Source organism: Tiliqua scincoides, chromosome 2, assembly GCF_035046505.1.
Source record: "Tiliqua scincoides isolate rTilSci1 chromosome 2, rTilSci1.hap2, whole genome shotgun sequence".
Lineage (NCBI taxonomy): Eukaryota > Metazoa > Chordata > Lepidosauria > Squamata > Scincidae > Tiliqua > Tiliqua scincoides.
The window spans coordinates 132,534,150-132,553,215 of record NC_089822.1 but is presented as its reverse complement, the minus strand read 5'-3'; the positions used below and the strand labels follow the sequence as shown (position 1 = coordinate 132,553,215).

General features: G+C 44.4%; 1 protein-coding gene across 1 annotated transcript; it reads right to left on the bottom strand.

Annotated features, from left to right (window-relative positions):
- Positions 1-8,280: 8,280 nt before the first annotated feature.
- On the bottom strand, positions 8,281-17,732 carry LOC136639813 (retinol dehydrogenase 7-like). The gene is made up of 4 exons (XM_066614363.1): positions 17,420-17,732; positions 11,258-11,516; positions 9,205-9,362; positions 8,281-8,498 (listed from the first exon to the last, which is right to left on the bottom strand). The coding sequence occupies exons 1-4, from the start codon at positions 17,730-17,732 to the stop codon at positions 8,281-8,283; spliced, it is 948 nt and encodes a 315-aa protein (XP_066470460.1).
- Positions 17,733-19,066: the final 1,334 nt, after the last annotated feature.

Below are 19,066 nucleotides of genomic sequence, written 5' to 3'. Positions count from 1 at the left end.
TCACCTGTTGAATTGCCATCCCCCCAAAGGACCAAGAAATTGGTTTTCTTTGAGAACCAAAAACCATAATTTTGGACTTCCCAAAATTCAGCTGCAGTTTATTGGAAGTTAAATATTCTATACAAGAAATAATTAGATGATTCAACCAATTTTCATACGGGACATTAAAAGCATGTCAGCTGCGTACAACAAGAGGAGAAGTGATACATTGCCTAATTTAGGAAGGTGGGCAACAATCAAGGACAAGTGAGGGGCCAGGTCATTAACAAATGAATTAAACAGTGTAGGGGTCAGAACAAATCCTTATTGGACTCCTAAATTAGTTGGTATTGAGGTTGATAACTTCCCACATGGTCATAATTTAAATGGATTTACCAGATAGGAAGCCAGCTTGTTCTAGGCCAATAACATTGTTTTCTTTCAACCACCTAGATAGCATATCCAACAAGTATTGTGCATAAATCTTGCCCAGAGTAGATAGTGTTGAAGGAGATGGACAGCCCAACCCTATCCACACTTTCTTGGGAGTAAGCCCCATTGACTCAAATGGGACTGACTTCTGAGTAGACATGCATAGGATTGGGCTGTAAAATAGTTTCCTCTTTGGCAATGGGAGGAAGCAGAATAGAGTAAGCAGCAGACCCCTCTTTGGGTATCACCGCAGGGAACCTCCTTCACCCAGCTGACTGCTAATCAGTAAAAAGACAAAGAGGCAATAGCTGGTTAAAGTTGCAAAAAGAAGTTGTTTACTCATGGTTCCATTGATCTATTGTGAAAGTTCCTCCGGATGACCCTGCCCGTTGTATGACATCTGAGGATTATATCCCGAAACAACAGCATGGAGCTGTACTCCCAGAGTTGCCAGTCAACAGGCCATCTGATAGTCCTGAAGATATTTGTTTCTTATTCTACTGAGATTGCTTCCAAGGACCTCATCTTGCACTTAGAATATGATGGTGATGAAATTGTTTCCAGGGCTTTGAATTCTTTCAAAGATCTTCCTCTTGAGGACCAAATAAAAATCTTAGAGAGCTTAGATAAAGCTTGTATAGAAGCCAGTGGCATAGCTAGGTCATTTGATACCCAGGGCCCATAAATTTTTGTCACCCCATATGACATAATTAATTATTCATTCATTCACATTTTTATACCACCCTTCCTCTAAGGAGCTCAGGATTTGAAATGAATAATAATAATGGCCAGAAAATAAATGCAGTAAATATTTCCCCACAAGCAAAGAATGAAATTCTGCATCAAATGGTATATAACATGATGGCATTATTTCTAAAAGCCATGATTTCCAGAACTTTGGTCAGTAGGGTGTCACCCCACCCCCACCCCAAGAATGTCTAATTGACCTGTTTTGAGTTAAGGCAGTGGTTCTCAAACTTTTAACACTGGGACCCACTTTTTAGAATGACAATCTGTCCAGGACCCACTTGAAGTGATGTCATGGCTGGAAGTGACACCATCAAGCACAATAAGATAAATAATTATAAATAATTAAATTAAAGAAAAACAAATAATTAAATAAGGGGACACCAACCCTGTTGCACCAAGTGAATTTTCTCTGTAGCCTGCCTGCAAGAACTCCCTTCTCCCCCCACAAAAATATCAGTGAGATTTTCAGCCCTCCCCAGTGCCCAGTTCAGTGAAAATTCTTATATTTCAAGCATAGCACTATCAAGGCCCACCTGGCTTTACAAGCCTAAAAACAAATAAAATGGACCTTACCAGCTGAAGCCTGTTTTATTCTTGGGGGATGCTGCCTTCTGGAGCATTTGTTGAGCTCCACTTTCATCAAATTGGGACCATGCAGCCAGCCTTGTATTCTCCTTTGCCTGACTTGACCAGGAGCCAAGGTACGTTTACTTACTTGTGAGTAAACGCAACCGTGTGGCTTACTTTCACTTTCCATAGGGCTCAATACATTTGTTTGCTTGGAGGGAGGGTCTTCCTTCTTGGGTGTTTTTTGGGGGATGCTTTCATTGGATAGGAACCATTCTGGGTCATTGGATTCCTCTCCACCTGCCCTTTCCGAAAAACTATGGCAAGTTCACCTACTTGCGAGTAAACACGCGATATGGCTCGGTTTCATTTTCTATAGGGCTCCATGCATTTTTGGTTTCCGGTTTTTTGGCCATAATGTTTGATGGAAAGGAGGTATTTCAATCCAGTGTTCTGCATTGCATTCTGCTGGAAATTCCACATGCAACGGTATATAGCATGATGGGGTTATTCCGAACCTCCCCAATGTTAGCGATGTTGGGGCATTTGTGGTGTCACCCCCCCAAGAGTGGTACCTGGGGCGGACCACCTCCCACCCCCTGCTGGCTACACCACTGATAGAAGCTGAGCTTCTACAGAATCTAATTGTCCCAAAATGGCATTAAGTTGTTGGCAAATATATAAGATCGCATTTCTAGTTGTCAAGCAATGAGAAGTAACTACTAAAATTGCTAAGAGTGCTCTCATTTGATAACGGGAGCAAGGGAGAACAAGCCGATAGCTCTCCAAGCTGACTCGGGGGAGGTTGAGCACAGCTGGGAACTAGGCTGCTGGGGGTGGAGCCTGCAAGCCTGCCGGGGACTGGTTGTTCTCCTCCTCATTGGCAGGATCCAAAGTCCAATGCAAGAAGATTTCCCTACAGCCGCTGCTTCCCCACTCCACTGATCACTTGTGCTGTATGAGGAAGGAGCTTCAAGATGGCTCCCAGACAGTACCTTGTTACTGAGGTCCCTCTGTGTTCTGCCATTTTTCTTAGATTTAAGCCTTTTTTCTCAAGCAAAAAGTGGAGGCTCAAGCAAAAAGTGGAGGCTCTCAAGTGGGAGCCTTTTTTCTCAAGCAAAACGATTTTAAAGACTTTCTGGGGAAGAACGGGCTTGCTGGTTTTGCTGTCCTCAACTTCCTGACGGAGGATTACATTGGATTCCGCTGTTTCAGCGATGGGGAAAAGGAGAAGACAGAAACACTCCCCACTCATAACAATTCTCCAATTAAATCTGCAAAGCAGCTTCGTCTTGATGAACTCCCAGCTTGGACAGACTCTGTGGGTGATTTTGCCAATCTTTACTCCCCTTCTCAAGAGGTTGCCCCCTGTGTGGATGGAAGGGAGCCCAGGGAGGAGAACCAACAACCTCCTATATATCTTTAACCATTGTACAGAAGAGGGAATTTTAGCAGGTGCAGCTCAATGTGGAAGGGTTTAAAAAGCGACACCTGCCAAAATTCCCTCTTTTATACAATAGTTAAAGGTACAGATGCTCTGTCCTCCTTGTATCTTGTCACCCTGTTTGTGGAGCCTGCACAAGTGGAACGCTCTGAAGTGTCACACAGTTTAGGTAATATTGGCTCACAAATTCCACAGTGGCAGATGTTCCCTAATCAAGGACAATACGTTCATTGCACAAGAATCTGAACAGGGAGGCATCTATGAATTAGATTTAGCTAGTGAATAAGCCAAGCTCACGCAAGAGTGCAGCAACAAAGAGTGCCTTGAACTATGGCACAGAAGATTTGACCACACAGTGATACCAGAGCCATCCTGAATCTACAGAGTAGGAATCTTGCCAGGGGTCTAAAGGCCCTGTGACAGACACACAAACAGGTGTGTAAACAGCATCAAAACAAAGGGTGACAGACCCTCCTTCCCAAAGCAAAGTGAGCAGTGTACTAACCAATCTCTAGAGCTACTGCATTGTGAGCTGTGTGGGCCAATACAAGTTCCCTCCATAGGAAAGAATAAATACATAGTCACTTTTGTAGAAGACTATTCCAGATACTGCACAGTCTTCTACAAGAGTGAGACACATGCCACGATTAAAAAATTATTATTATTATTATTATTATTATTATTATTATTATTATTATTATTATTATTATTATGAACAACAGTATTTATATACCGCTTTTCAACTAAAAGTTCACAAAGCGGTTTACAGAGAAAAATCAAATAACTAAATGGCTCCCTGTCCCAAAAGGGCTCACAATCTAAAAAGATGCAAATGAATACCAGCAGACAGCCACTAGAACAGACAGTGCTGTGGTGAGGTGGGCCAGTTACTCTCCCCCTGCTAAAAAAAGGAGCACCCACTTGAAAAAGTGCCTTACCCAATTAGCAGGGGTAAACCCAATTAGCAGGGGTAAAATGGCATTTAAATGGCATTTAAATTAATGGCGATTAAAAAGTGGCAACTGTCCGCAGCAAATTTGGAAGGAAGTGCTGCAAACTGACAGCGTGTTGAGTGCACATCACATCACACATAAACATTATGAGATGAGAAGCACATAGCACAGATGCCCTCTTTGAGCACCCCCAGGCTCACACAACAAATTGTTATTAGATTGAAAAACAAAACAAACAAAACACAAGCAAACAAAAGTTCATTGTTGGTCAAAACGGAATGATGCTATAGATATGAAAATAAGTAAATTGGGTCTATCAAAAATGGAAAACTTAAATGAAAGACGAAAGTCATTCAAGACTTTCAAAATTTCAAAATTGCTCAAGAAAGACTGGGATGCTCTGTCAGAGGATGCTAGGCGTAAATGTTCCTCTCTCTATCTGGGAATTAAATATCCCATCATATTTGATATGCCTCTTTATCTTAATATGTTTGTACAGGTGTTGCAAGGTCCAAAAAGCAAGACTCGGTAGTGAAGGGTGATCGTTTGCAAGCTTTTATTTTGTTGCTAGCGACGGGCATCTCATGGGACTCCTGTCCAAAGTATTGAGAGCAGTATCAATGTTAACCAGACCCTTTATAACATTCTGGGTTCTTTGTTAGAAGATTTGAACTTCCCATTGGCTGAAGTTTGACATCATAGATGGGGCTAACTCTTAATAGGCTGTAGATAGCCTTAGAGACACTTGATAGGTTAGCTTTAAGTTACAGGTTTCCAAATAAGATAAAATTAAACAATTAAACATATTAAATTACAAGTTTTCAGGAACCAGCAGGGGATGCTATAACATTATTTTATCCAGGGCTGTCCCTCTTGGCAGAACTTCAAACCCATTTCTTGGCATACATTCCCTTCAGACTCTTAGGTTGGTCTGTGGAACTCTTTGCCACAGGATGTGGTGATGGTGACTGGCCTGGACGCCTTTAAAAGGGGATTGGACAAGTTTCTGGAGGAAAAATCCATTACAGGATACAAGCCATGATGCGTATGCGCAACCTCTGATTTTAGAAATGGGTTATGTCAGAATGCCAGATGCAAGGGAGGGCACCAGGATGAGGTCTCTTGTTATCAGGTGTGCTCCCTGGGGCATTTGGTGGGCCGCTGTGAGATACAGGAAGCTGGACTAGATGGGCCTATGGCCTGATCCAGTGGGGCTGTTCTTATGTTCTTATGTAGGATGGCCTTGCTTGAGCCACCTGTCTTATCTCTCCTGCATTCCTTCCTGTTTTTAGCAAAACATTGTGGGGCTCTCTGCCAACCTCTACAAGGCAAGGTCCTTTAAACTTCCTTTTAACAGTTTTACTCTATGCCTTAAATCTATTTGTGACCAGTTACTTTGAGTACATTGGTATTGAGGGATCTATAGTGGTGTATATCCTTGCTAGAAGTGACCTCTTCCCTTTTAGTGGTTGCCTAGCACCTTGAGCAAAGGCTTCAGCCAACTTCTTGTGATCTTTCATATATTTTAACATAAAACAAGCCAAACTTCCACTGCATCACATTTTCTTTTTAAGAAATCCTTCTCCCATTTACCTTCAAACAAGTTACTCAGACATTACATGCCAGGCAAACTGCTTGAAACAACCCTGCATCAACCCCCTCTAAACATTCATTTCTCCATTTCAGTTGCAATTCAAACAAAGACTGATTCTCAAGGATGCTCTTGTTTATCTAATTAAATGTGTTGTCTTCTGTCTTCTGGAATTCTTCCCTTGCAGGTGTCCGTGGCCAGCTAGCTAGATGCTATATCAGTCTGCCAAGAAACATTGCCAACTGATAAGCCAGCAGCTAAAACTTACTTCTAATGACTACAATTGTTGCCTATATGTGTTTTCTCAGCTTGTGATATCTTGGCTGGCCGTATACTTCTGCCAAGATGTAGCCTATCTATCTTTGCCTTAGATACGAATCCCTTTTCCAAATTCCAAATTCAAAGGCCCAGTCTTTGAAGCCCAAGGTCTCAGCTTCTGTGAAAACAGCTACTCAATAATTCTTTCAAGCAGCTTTTCTGTGAGACTAACTATGATTTTTTCTAAATAGAAATAGCTTTCACTATTCTATGTGCCTTTCATGCTTTAGCAGTGTGGCTTTTAAGCTTTTTGCCCCAATGGCATATTACCCTGGTCATTCTGTCATCTTCCATCACAGGTGGACCCTCATTATCCACGAGGGTTGCATTTCTGGAACCAACACAAATACAAAATTCTGCATGAAACAAAGTCATGCAGTATTTGGGGTCCACCCAGCTCCAAACGTGACCAGAGCTGTTCTGAAGCCCGTGGAGGCTGCACACAATCTCCATGGGCCTCAAAATGGCCTCTGGCAGTCCTAGAACTGCACCAGTTTGGGCAAAAACCAGAAATGTCTTTCTAGGACCTCCAGAGGCCATTCTGGGACCCGTGGAGGCTCTGTGCAGCCTCCACGGGCCTCAGAAAGATCCCCGAAAGCCTGAAAGATCCCGGGGACCTGCATTGAGCTAGATTCATAGATAGAAATTCTGTGAATATTCAAGCTCCACCTGTAGTTCCGAAACTGAAACAATCTTATATGATCACACATTGTAATGCGCTTCCAACAGCCCAGATAAGGGGTTATTTTCTTAAGATACCCCCAAACAAGGGTTAACTGTAATTGTTCTTTGGCAGAACTTGACCCACTATCTCACATCTTCTTTTACTGTCCAAAATATGAAATGGCAAGAGAGAGATTCCTAAAGAAATGGCTGGTGAAATATTCAACCTCCTTGATGCTGCAAGATTAAAACTACTTCTGAGTAGTCTCTGTAAAAATTGTGTGACAGATGCGGCAAATTTTTGTTATGACATGTTTTTAAATTCTTAAACTTATTCTTAAATTTTTAAACTTTAAATTCTTGAAGTTAATTTCTTAAATTTAAACTTTAACTGTGGGCTATTAAACCAAATGAACTTCAACTTGAACTTGTGCATGCAGATGTGGTTGCTACCTGTGATAGTGCAGTCAGGCCAGAATTGGGGGGGGGGGAGAGCAGTGGGTCCAGTTGTCAAGGGCCAATGATTTTGATGGGGCCTGTGCCAAGAGAGTTAAAGGGCATCCTTTAATTGGGTAATTAAATTGACCCCTGCTAATTGGGTAAGAGGCACTTTTTCATGTGGGTGCTCCTTTTTTAGCAGGGGGAGAGTAACTGGCCCACCTCACCCCAGCACTGTCTGTTCTAGTGGCTGTCTGCTGGTATTCTTTTGCATCTTTTTAGATTGTGAGCCCTTTTGGGACAGGGAGCCATTTAGTTATTTGATTTTTCTCTGTAAACCGCTTTGTGAACTTTTAGCTGAAAAGCGGTATATAAATACTGTTAATAATGTTAATAATCCTTTAGCACTAAATATGAAAATTTGAAAGAAGATTAATACAGATAAAATATAAACAAATAAACAGCCCAATCCTACCCACACTTTCCTGGGAGTAAGTCCCATTGACTTTAATGGGACTTACTTCTGAGTAGATATGCATAGGATTGGGCTGAAATGCAGATAACAGAAACCAACTTTGTGTTAAATTTAATGACAATTCAAGGAAAACAAGGGGGTACAGAAAATTTTTTGATTAGGTGTTTGGCATTTGGTATTTGATGAGGTGTTTGAATATTTGGATGTTTCTGCCTTTGATTATGTTTATTAATTGCAATGTTGGAGAATCGGAAGGTCCTTAATGTGTGTGTGAAGATTCCCATGTTATAAAGATGAGTTTAATACTGGTTAATGCTTTGTTGAAATACTTAGTAGACAACCCAAGACAACAATAAGCTAATTCAGTGGGTCCCAAACAGATGGGTTGCAACCTTATTTTAGGCCCAAAATTACTAGAAATACTGTATAAAATTCAGACTGTGTGCGTAATTGGTATATGAAACATAAATGAATTTTGTGTTTAGACTTGGGCCCCATTTCAAAGATCTGTCATACTCATTATACATATTCAAGTATTCCGAAATACAGAAAAATCTGATATCCAAAACACTTCTGGTCCCAAGCGTTTTGGGTAAGGGATATCCAACCAGTACTATCTCCAGCTGCTTGACTTGCGTGGACAACTGTAATTTTAAATCTTCAAAATAATCTATATTGCCTGTACTGGCTTTGGGAAAATCCATCTAAATACAAAGTCCGTCATTGAGCTTGGCAGATAAGAGAAAGGAATGTAGACTAGCTGTGCATCCCAGCCAGCAGAATAGCGGGTGCGAGGGTGGCAGGACTTCAGGGCGTGTTCCATGCAGTCAGTGACCATGTAGAAGTTGCTACTGGAGGTCCTACCGATTCTTTGATTTAATTGGAAATCTGTGTGTGAGACATGAAGCACATGAGAAGCACATGACACTCTGAAACGTGAGGCATTTTGACATTTTATTCATTTAACTGCCCAATCCTATCCTTCCCCGCTGCTTGTACAGCCCTGCCAAAAATGGATGCGCTGTGTTCAGTTGGGGGGGGGGATTAATTGGGAAGCTTCAGCAGGGAAAGGGGACTAAAATTCCCTTACCCTTGCATAAGCCTCTTACTCCACAATGTGGTCTTGGACCTGCATTAGCAATTTCACTAGCGCAAGTCTGAGGAGAGAAAGGGGATGGAGAGGCTGCTGCCAGAGGAAATAGGATCCTGCATGTGTCATCACTGCCGTACCCAGTCCCTCCTGCAGCCTCCCCACTCCTGTTATGCCCCCTCCTCCCCAAGTTTTTCCCTTTCCTTCCCCTGTTCTGCCCTTCCCCCCCACACTCCCACCTCTCCTGCTGGCTTACCTGCTCTGGGAGGCAGAGGGAGGGTCCACAAAATGTGTGGGAAGGCTCCCTGAGTGCACTGCTAGAAAGTGCTTTATGGAGCTTTTGCAGCAACACTGTCAATGGAGCGCACATTCCATTAGTGGCAAGGCCCAGTAGGATTAACTGAAACTCCGGGAATTGAATCTTTGTGACTTTCAGCCCTTCAGTATCTCACACGTGCAAGCCCTGAATGGAGTTACATGAAATAAAGGAGCGCATTAACTCACACTTCTCAAAGTACGGCTGCCCATAGGATTCCTTGATGTCAGAGGGCACCCGCTTCCATGCTTTCTGCACATCCTCTATCACAGAGTTGACAATAGGTGTACTGAAACCACCAGGCTCAATAATGATGACTTGGACCCCAAAAGGATGAAGCTCTCGCCTGAATTGGAAACAAGGAAAAATCAAAGTTCTTCATCTCACATCGATCTATTATGCATGGTTGGCAACCTTCAGTCCCGAAAGACTATGGTATAAGCCTACAGCACCCAGTATTCCCAGGCGTTCTCCCATCCAAGTACTAACCAGGCCTGACCCTGCTTAGCTTCTGAGATCAGACGAGATCCAGAATGTGCAGACTAACAATTATAATAATACTGATGCTTAATTTTTTTTTTGTTCTGATCAGGAGTTTGCTTGGAAGGGCCCTCCTGATCTAATTCCTTATGCTACAAACTAGACTTCTCAAGTGAGCGCCTAATTCTCCTGTGAAAGAAAAGAGCACCAGAGAGTTTGTGCAAGGTGACTGTGATAGCAGAGATCTGCTTCAACCTTCAACTATCCCAGATAATTTTATTTGTACATCATCCATTAGCCACTAAGTTTCTTCTAGTTGCTTGCAAGAAGAAAAGAAAAGGAAAATATTGGTCAAGGAAAGTAAATAGCTCATTCAAATAACTGAGCAATACAGTAGCCTGGGAATATCACACTGCATATTTATTTGCATTAAACACTAATTATCAAGAGACATTCCTTAAACTCTTGTTGGTGTAGCAAATGCATTCCTGAGCCTGAAGGCTTTAACCAGGTGGGGTTGAAAACTGCTGCACAGTGTTTATGGCGGAGGTGTTTCAGTGTAAGAATGAGTAAAGTAATGCACATTGGGGCAAAAAATCAGTATAGGCTAATGGGTTCTGAGCTGTATGAGACAGATTAGGAGAGAGATCTTGGGGTGCTGGTGGACACCTCGATGAAAGCGTCGACCCAATGTGCAGCAGCAGTGAAGAAGGCCAATTCTATGTTTGGGATCATTAGAAAAGGTATTGAGAATAAGACAGCTAATATTATAATACCATTGTACAAATCGATGGTAAGACCACACCTGGAGTACTGCATCCAGTTCTGGTTGCCACATCTCAAAAAGGATATAGTCGGAATCGAAAAGGTGCAGAAGAAAGAGAACAAAATGATTACTGGCTGGGGCACCTCCCTTATGAGGAAAGGCTTGAGGCTCTTCTGTCTAGATCAGGGGTGCCCAAACCCCGGCCCTGGGGCCACTTGTGGCCCTTGAGGCCTCTCAATGCGGCCCTCAGGGAGCCCCCAGTCTCCAATGAGCCTCTGGCCCTCCGGAGATTTGTTGGAGCCCACACTGGTCCGATGCAATTGCTCTCAGCGTGAGGGCGACTGCTTGACCTCTTGTGTGAACTGTGGGATGAGGGCTCCCTCCAATGCTTGTTGTTTCATGTCTGTGATGCAGTAGCGGCAGCAAAGGAAAGGCCAGCATTGCTTTGTGCAAGGCCTTTTATAGGCCTTGAGCTATTGCAAGACCTTCATTCAGTCATATAAGTTCATCTGTAATATATTCATTTATGTAAACTTATGTAAATTTATTCAAATTTTAAATGTAAATTAATTCTTTTTTTTACCCAGTGTCAGAGAGACGATATGGCCCTCCTGCCAAAAACTTTGGACACCCCTGGTCTAGATAAAAGGTGCCTGACAGGGAACATGATTGAGACATACAAAATTATGCAGGGGATGGATAGAGAGATAACATAACACCAGAACCAGGGGATACCCACTAATATTGAGCGTTGGGGGTTACATGAGGCTCTGGAATGTTGAAGTGAGTGGGGGGATGGATTCATGCATGGGGGGTGCCGTCATCCTGCAGGGGGGTGCCATCATAGACCTTTGCCCTGGGGCTGTGGAGAACCACTGGTTCTTATATTGATGAGTTAATATACCAATAAGTGATTGTCCTTCTTTTCAATTATTTTTAGAACAATCACAGTAATAACAGCAGGTGTTGCGCCCATGGAAAAAAGCACACATTACCTCAGACTGTCGGAAAAAGCCTCCACTCCGTACTTAGATGGGCTGTACCCTCCTCCAATACTTGCTAGTCTTCCTGCTGCGCTAGACACGTTGACCACCCTTCCTCTGGCTTTTTTCACCAGGGGTAGCATGTGTAGCGTGACGTCGATCAGCCCAAGCAGGTTGACATTGATCACCTTTGCAAAGTCCTCTTTGGTCAGCCATCCATTGGGAGATGATGGAACAGCTATGCCCGCGTTGTTCACCAAGCCCCAGAGCCCTGTGGGAGGAGAGAATGCACATGTTTAAGACTGTCTATTGTATTTTATATTTTCACCATATCACTTCCGATGGACCTAATTGAGCAAACAATTAAGTATGTTTCCCTCCTCTTCCCAGCATGCCATTCCTCATCCCTTGATGGTGTGGAGGTGATGATATGAACCAGTGGTGGGATTCAGCAGGTTCTCACCTATTCTATAGAACCCCTACCTAATCCAGCTGTTGGTTCTAAGAACCGTTTGCTGGCCAGGGAGCTCGTGCCTTGAAATGTCAGGGCTAACCCTCCTGGGGGCTTCGGCCGTGTGGGGCAACCCGTCCCGGGGGAAAGGAGGCTGAATTCCCAGGGGAACTGGGTGCTGAGGCTGCTGGGGCTGAAGGGGCAAGCCAGATGCGGCCAACTGGAGTCTCCCGCGACGCGGCTGCCGCTCACCAACCCTTGCGAGCTCGCTTTCTCCTGCGAAAGGGTGCGAACGGCCGGCACGCCCGCAGATGCAGCCTGCTGATGAGGGCGAGAGAAGCAGCCCAGCTGCCCGCCCCACGCCTCCCCTCCCCGGCCAAGCTGGCCAACTGGCAAGTAGACTGTTCCTGCGCCTGGAGGCTCCTTGGGCTCAGCTCTCCCCGTGGGTCGGGGGCGCAGGCGGAACAAAGAGGAGGGCGCCGGAGCAGCTACCGCCCAAAGAGCCCCTGCCGCCCACAAGGGCGAGCCCCCCCCCCGCCGCACGTCCATGGACACACAATGGAACTTACCTCTGGGTAGGCACTGAGCACAATTCTAACCAGGTCTACTTAGAAGTAACTCCTATTTTGTTAAATGGGGCTTACTCTCAGGAAAGTGTGGTTAGGATTGCAGCCACTGTCAGTCAGAAAGGAAGCATCTCATCTTTGTCTCTGAGTTTGCCACACTTTCCTGGGAGTAAGCCCCATTGAATACAGTGGGACTTACCTCTGTGTAGACACTGTCAATCAGAAGGCGAAGAAGGAAGCATCTCATCCTAGTCACTGAGGCTGTGATCCTATCCACACTTTCCTGGGAGTAAGTCCCTTTGGCTATAATGACTTACTCCTGAGTAGACATGCATAGGATTGTGCTCAAAGGCTGCAGTCCTAGCCACACTTTCCTGCAAGTAAGCCCCTTTGGCTATAATGAAACTCTATAATGAGTAGACATGCATAGGCTTGGGCTCTCATGCTGCAGTAAGCTCTGTTGACTATAATGGGACTTACTTCTGAGTAGAGAGGCATAGGGATTGTGCCCTTACTTCCCACAAGCACAGGACTGCACCATGGGGTTGGTTTTCATCCTTGCGGTTTGGGAATGCAGTTTTGTGCCTGGGATCTTTTCATTGCAATACAACCTGTTGTATAATACACTATCAGACACATAGAGGCTCCCACAGCTGAAATTCCTCAGGTTAAAAAAAGGCAGGAATGTGGCACAAAACATTACTTCATTAAGGGTACAATCCTATGCAGGTCTTCTCAGAAGTAAGTCCTATTGTGTTCAATGGGTCTTACTCCCAGGAAAGTGTGGATAGGATTGCAGCATTTGAGCAGAATCCTATGCATATCTACTCAGAAGTAAATCTCATTATAGCCAATGGGGCTTATTCCCAGGAAAGTGGAAGTAGGATTGCAGCCTTAGGGCACAATCCTATGCATGTCTACTCAGAAGTAAGTCCTATTGTGCTCAGTGAGGCTTTCTTCTAGCACCTGTACAGTCACAATGCAGCCCTGAGGTAAGGGAACAAATGTTCCCTGCCCCCCACCACAGGATGCAGTGCATGCGCTATTGGTACAGCTGCACTGGCACTGGAAAATTAGATAGGGTCCTAAGTCCTCTTAACTGTAACTTTCCAGTCCAAGTCCTGGAGGTCTCCTTGTGACAAGGGAATGTTTGTTCCCTTACCTTGGGACTGCAATGTGGCTGCATTGGCTCTGGAAAGTTGGATAGCTCTTAGGCTGCAATCCTATTCACACCTGGGAAGCAAGCCCAATTGACTATATAATGTGATTTACACCTGTGTAGGCTTGCATAGGATTGGGCTGCTATTCCCAGGTAAGTGTGCTGAGGATGGTACAGTTAGCATTGCTCCTTCTCTAGCAGAAAAGTTCCTTTAGGTTATTCTCCACCCCCCCCCCCCCCAAGTGAAATGGCAGGCTGACTAGAAATTGAAGATTTTTTGAACAAGTTTGCAAATTGGGTTTAGGTCTTATCACCTAATGAAGAAGAACTGGAGAAGCACTGGGAAGAACTTGTGATCAGGGTGAACCTCAAAACCTGCAAGGCTTGTTACATGTGCTGTTAATTTTCATTTTTAGGCTGGGTTGTGGGTGCTTGGGTGCACCAGTGAGACCAGCAATACAATGTAAAAAACAGTGGTAGGAGGCTCAGTTCTGCTTTCCTTGCACTCAAAAAAGCCCTCCCATCTACCCTGGGAGCCCAAGCCTATGCATGTCTACTCAGAAGTAAGTTCCATTATAGTCAATGGGACTTACTACCAGGAAAAAGTGGATAGGATTGTAGCCTGAGCCTCTTTGTTTGTTGCATCATGTCTGGCCTCTTACTATGGAAATAACTGGTGATAAAGTCATTCCAGTTACTTCCAGTTGTACTTCCCAGAGGTGGGCCATGCAAAATGGCAAGAGGCAGATGCTAAGGAATGCTGTAATAGAACAAAAAAGAAGGGGAGATGTAAAGATGTTACTATGCTGTTGTTGCTTTTGGTTGATGATGTGGTGTCAGACTATGTGCTCAGTGCTCTTTTGCTGACCAGATGTTCAGCACTAAAAGTGAACCAGATCCTTGAGAGGATTGACTGCTCTGGTAAAAATCACCAAGTTCCCACTGAGAAGGAAGGTGGCCCAACGCAAAACCCAGTGCAGCAAGTTGGTTTGTGCAGATGTGAAAGTGCTATGCTGCTGTGGTGTCTCCAGAGGTTGGTAACCTGGAGCCCTGGCAGTTTCCACCTCCTCTTCTTGGTGCCTTCCTGATTTCATTATACAACTGCCTTGAGAATTCAAGAAAAATGTCCATTTGAAGTGTGTATTTCAGCCACATGTTTATCCTCCTTGGAAACTAGTGGCCAGAGGCCTGTAAGTATGATTATAGAGGACAGAATTGCAGCCTTGCAATTTGGATTTAGACATTGGGTTAAAGTTACAGTGCAATCCTATGACTGTCTACTCAGAAGTAAGTCCCATTATGTTCAATGGGACTTACTCCCAGGAAAGTGTGTACTGTACAGTATAGGAGTGCAGTCGTAGTCTTTCAACTTCCTTTGCAGCAGACAATTGAAGCTGAGTTGCTCATTGCTCATTAGGACATAGAACCTGTTGTTAATGTATTTGAATCCCACCACTGATATGAACCATATGACCATATGCAATCTAAATGTTATGTGATCTAAATATGAGATGTGTTTAGATCAAGTGTGAAAGTTCAGCTGAATAATCTCTCCAGGTAATTAGAAGAGAAATGGAGCACTGGGGGTAGAGGGGAGAAGCATTTGCAATTTCTTAATGACAAGTCTGGAATTCTTAATCCAGATGGACCCTCTTATTGCAAGCTCTCATACGAACTGGATGTTTTCCATGAAAAGCAAGGGAAATCTAGGCCCAGACCTCCATTTTGTGAGCCACTTCCATTTTACAAGGTGCAACTGCTTGGAACCAGCTAGTGAGAATCTTTTTGATTCTTGAACAGTAGATCCTGGCCAGTACAATTTGAGATAAAAAGTGAGTCCTCTCCTGGTACCCAAGGACACTGTAATTGGGGGGTTAATTGCAGGTGTGGTCCTCAAGTTGGGAGGGGTGGGACAGGTGATTACATCCCCCTGTCAGGGGTTTTTGTACAGGACTGTCCCCTGATTGGGTGATGACTACTTTAGGGGTAGAAAGATAAATTGGCTTGGAAGGAAGGAGATCTTTTGGGGCGGTTTCCACCAGTTCCAGCATAGACATGTGTTCTCTCGCCAGTCTTGGAAGAACAGGTGAACTATCCGTCCTTTGCTAACGCTCAGAGACAAAGACCTGGTGTGTGTTAGGTTAAGTTAGCTTAGGAAATGCTTAGCTTTATTGTGTGAGCTCATTTTTCTCTGTGTGAAGTCTCTTGAAGTATTTAATGCCTTTCTTAAAGATATGTAAGCTGCAACTTTATTCGTAATAAATTCTTTAAACTTACAGGATTGTGTAGAGGGAACTGAGTTCTTCTTATCCTGGGCCTTGCCACTCTGTCATACTACTGGACTGTTTATAGCAAATTTGGAGACTGAGTCCTGCTGTGGAGAGATCTCGGTGACTGTAAGAGCTGGAAGTAGCCCAAAGGCTTTCAGCTTTCCCTGGAGCTTGGAGGACTGACTGTTAATCAGGCTGGTTGCAGTTACCAGAGTCTGGGGGCTAAATTTCCCTAGAGAAATGCATTTACACTTGGCTTGCAAGTGGTTGAACTAGCCAGTAGATACGCCTAAGAATTTTGTACTCAGCGACCTGGTTTATTTGTCTAAAAACTGTACCTTGCCTATGTCTGGCATGTATAGGTCTTGAGATCACCAGGGACAATAGAAACTAGGAACAGTAACTGCATCTCTTTGCCTCATTGCAAAAGTCCAGAGAGACTATAGGCCCAATCCTATCCAATTTTCCAGTATTGGTGCTGTTGTGCCAGTAGGGTGTGTGCTGCATCCTGTGGTGGAAGGGCAGTCACTGGGGTCTTCTTAAGGTATGGGAACATGTGTTCCCTTACCATGGGGCTGCATTGTGGCTACACTGGAGCTGGAAAGTTGGATAGGATTGGGCTCTTAGGCTGAAATCTTTCCTGGGAGTAAACCCCATTGAACATAATAGGACTTACTTCTGAATAGACATGCATGGGATTGTGCTGTTTGGGCCCAATCCTATCCAATCTTCCAGTGCCGGAGCAGCTGTGCCAATGGGGTGTGCACAGCATCCTTTGGTGGGGAGGCAATCACAGAGGCCTCCTCAACATAAGCGAATGTTTGTTCCCTTACCTGAGGGGTGCATTGCAGCTGCACCAGTGCTGAAAAGTTGGATAGGACTTGGCCCTGAGTTACCTGAGAACCAACTGGAGTCATGCATTCTTGACTCACTGTAAGAATTTAGGCTGTGTGTTAGGAGTGTGTAAGAACAAATCAATCATGGAGGACCTGACAGCTTGAGGGACTGCGTGATTGTGACTTTTTCCATTTTCTGTACGCTCTGTAGTCACATATGCTACCTGCTTATGCTGATACACTCATAGATACAAGCCAAGAGTTGCAGATCAAGTTGCAATTAAAGGTACAAGAGCAGGACTGTATTGGCAGATTGCAGAAGACCTATCTATGTCCAGTAGATAGTGGTCTGCACAGATTCTCCCAATAATCAGTTCATTGCTTTGTTCCCTCCCTTGTCTTATCATGTCAGGTGATGTTCTGGGCATTAAGCCAAGGTCATGAGCCTGAATGAAGCAAAACCTCAGGAGATTGCATCACCTACTTTTTCCCTCATGTGTAAAAGGGGGCTTGAGACACCATTTGTTAGGCTTCAAGCATTGCATGTGGTAATCTGCAGATGGACCACATGCAAATTTGCCCTCAAGAAGGACATGTCTAGTAGAAGGAGGCGCGATTTCTATCTGGAGTGATGTAAGAATACTGTATTATGTTTTGTCCGTTTGAGGGAATTATTGCCTGTGCAAGGTAATAAATCCCAGCATCTCTCTTTCTCACACTGGTCTGTTCTTTGTCTCTATATCTAAAAAGAACCTTTGCCATTCTAGCAATACAAAGCCACAGTGTTCTTTTCTAATTAGTTGGCAACACTTGCTGTTCCCAGCAAATCATATGCTTTCATCATACAGAATAAAGTACAGATAAAGAATAAGAAGTGGGAAGAATCAGCTACCTTTGCTCCCCACACATCCTTTCACCCACTCGGTCGCTGCCTCAATACTCTTTGTGCTGGTGACATCCAGGATGGTGGTTCTCAGCCGCTCCGACGTGGCCTTCTCCAGCTGCTCTGCCCCTTTCTGGGTCAGGCAAGCTGCTAGGACCCTCAGACCCTGGGCATCTAGTTGCCTGGCCAGCAGGTTCCCAAAGCCAGAGTCGCAGCCAGTGATGAAGACATATTTCTCAGTCAGGTTCTCCACAGTCTGCCTCTCCCGATACCATCGGCGAAGGAAGTAAAGCCCCAGCAGGACAGCCAGGTAGAGCCACATATCTAAATACTGCAGGATAAAAAACAAGGTGAGGAATTAGCAAACCATTGAGCCTACATTTTGAGCAAGATGATGGAAGCAGAGAATACTACTTGGAAAAGTGTCATTCTGAATGTTTTCATGACATGCAGCTGTTAATGGCTAAGATGTTCCACCAGAAAAAAAAATCTGATTTTCTTTTAAGATAGGTGACCAGTTCTCACGTGTGCACAGAATCACATGAAGGTCTGTAAGAACGTCCATATCTTTTATATCCATCTATATTTACCTCCATATTCTAACTAGGAAAGCCATTCTCTTGTGGGGGATAGATACAACCCTGGAGGAGGGGGGCTTAACCCTTTCCACCTGTGTCTTCTTTACCCACTGTTAGACCTTCCCTTCTGAATGACCTTTGCCGAGAGAGCTCACTCATTCAAAAGTTGGCCATCCTGGGTACAAGGGAGCCTACACTTTCCTGCCAAACATCGGCCAGTCTATACAAGCATTTGTGTTATAACTGCAGCCGCTTGAAATGTTTGCATGTGCTGCTTGCAAAGTAGACTCAGGTTGAAATCCTAACCACACTTACCTAGGAGTAAGTCCCATTGGCTTAGAATTGGGCCCTAAGTGCCCAAAGCGTAGTATTAACTGGTGTGAGGAACTCTTCAAGAATCATGATACACAGGTCGATTTTTACTTCACAGTCAATGTTTGAATCCACAAGGTAGAATTTTTTTTGGGGGGAGGGGGGAGTATCAGCTGCCTTATGACCATCTTTGCCAATCAAGCAGACTGACTGTTCCCTCTGAACCCCATTCTTTCAAAGAATTGGGTCTTGCCTGAAGCCAGCCTCCTCTGGGTCAGTGACTAACCTGCAGTTGATTGTATTAAGGTCTCATTCGGCTGAAGATTGGAGCAAAGCTGCCTTCCCTTTTTCTGAGCTACTCACCTCTGCGTGCTGCAGTTTCTGTGTGGAGGAGGCTGCTGTACTCTGAACCATAAGCGAGGTGCAGGCAGCTCCTCCCTTCAGGCCAAAGGTTTTCTGGGGAAGCAGAATTCCCAGTGCTTCTCAGCCAACTCTGAAAACTTCTAGATTGCTCAGTTCCTTCCTGTGCATATCCTTGCGTCTCACCCCCTTTTCCCCAAATGTGGTCCTTACCCACTGCTCCTTACACTGAAATGGAGCTAAAGAATCCATTCACACATGGAGCAGGGAAGAAGCCAGCAACAGGAAAAGTCCTTGTAAAAGGGAGAGTCACATTTTTGTTACGTGGTCACCACCAGGTCTTTCACTGATCCTAGATGAACTAGCTCTCAAACGGATGCTCATCCCGCTTTCAGCCCTGCTGAGC

What these genes read in the sequence shown, in the direction of transcription:
- LOC136639813 (XM_066614363.1), bottom strand. Translation starts at nt 17,732, where the DNA reads ATGTGGCTCTACCTGGCTGTCCTGCTGGGGCTTTACTTCCTTCGCCGA. An exon ending in AGGATGTGTGGGGAGCAAAG is followed by an intron (nt 11,517 to 17,419) that starts GTAGCTGATTCT and finishes CTCCTCCCACAG; the next exon opens with GGCTCTGGGGCTTGGTGAAC. An exon ending in GCTTTTTCCGACAGTCTGAG is followed by an intron (nt 9,363 to 11,257) that starts GTAATGTGTGCT and finishes TTTCCAATTCAG; the next exon opens with GCGAGAGCTTCATCCTTTTG.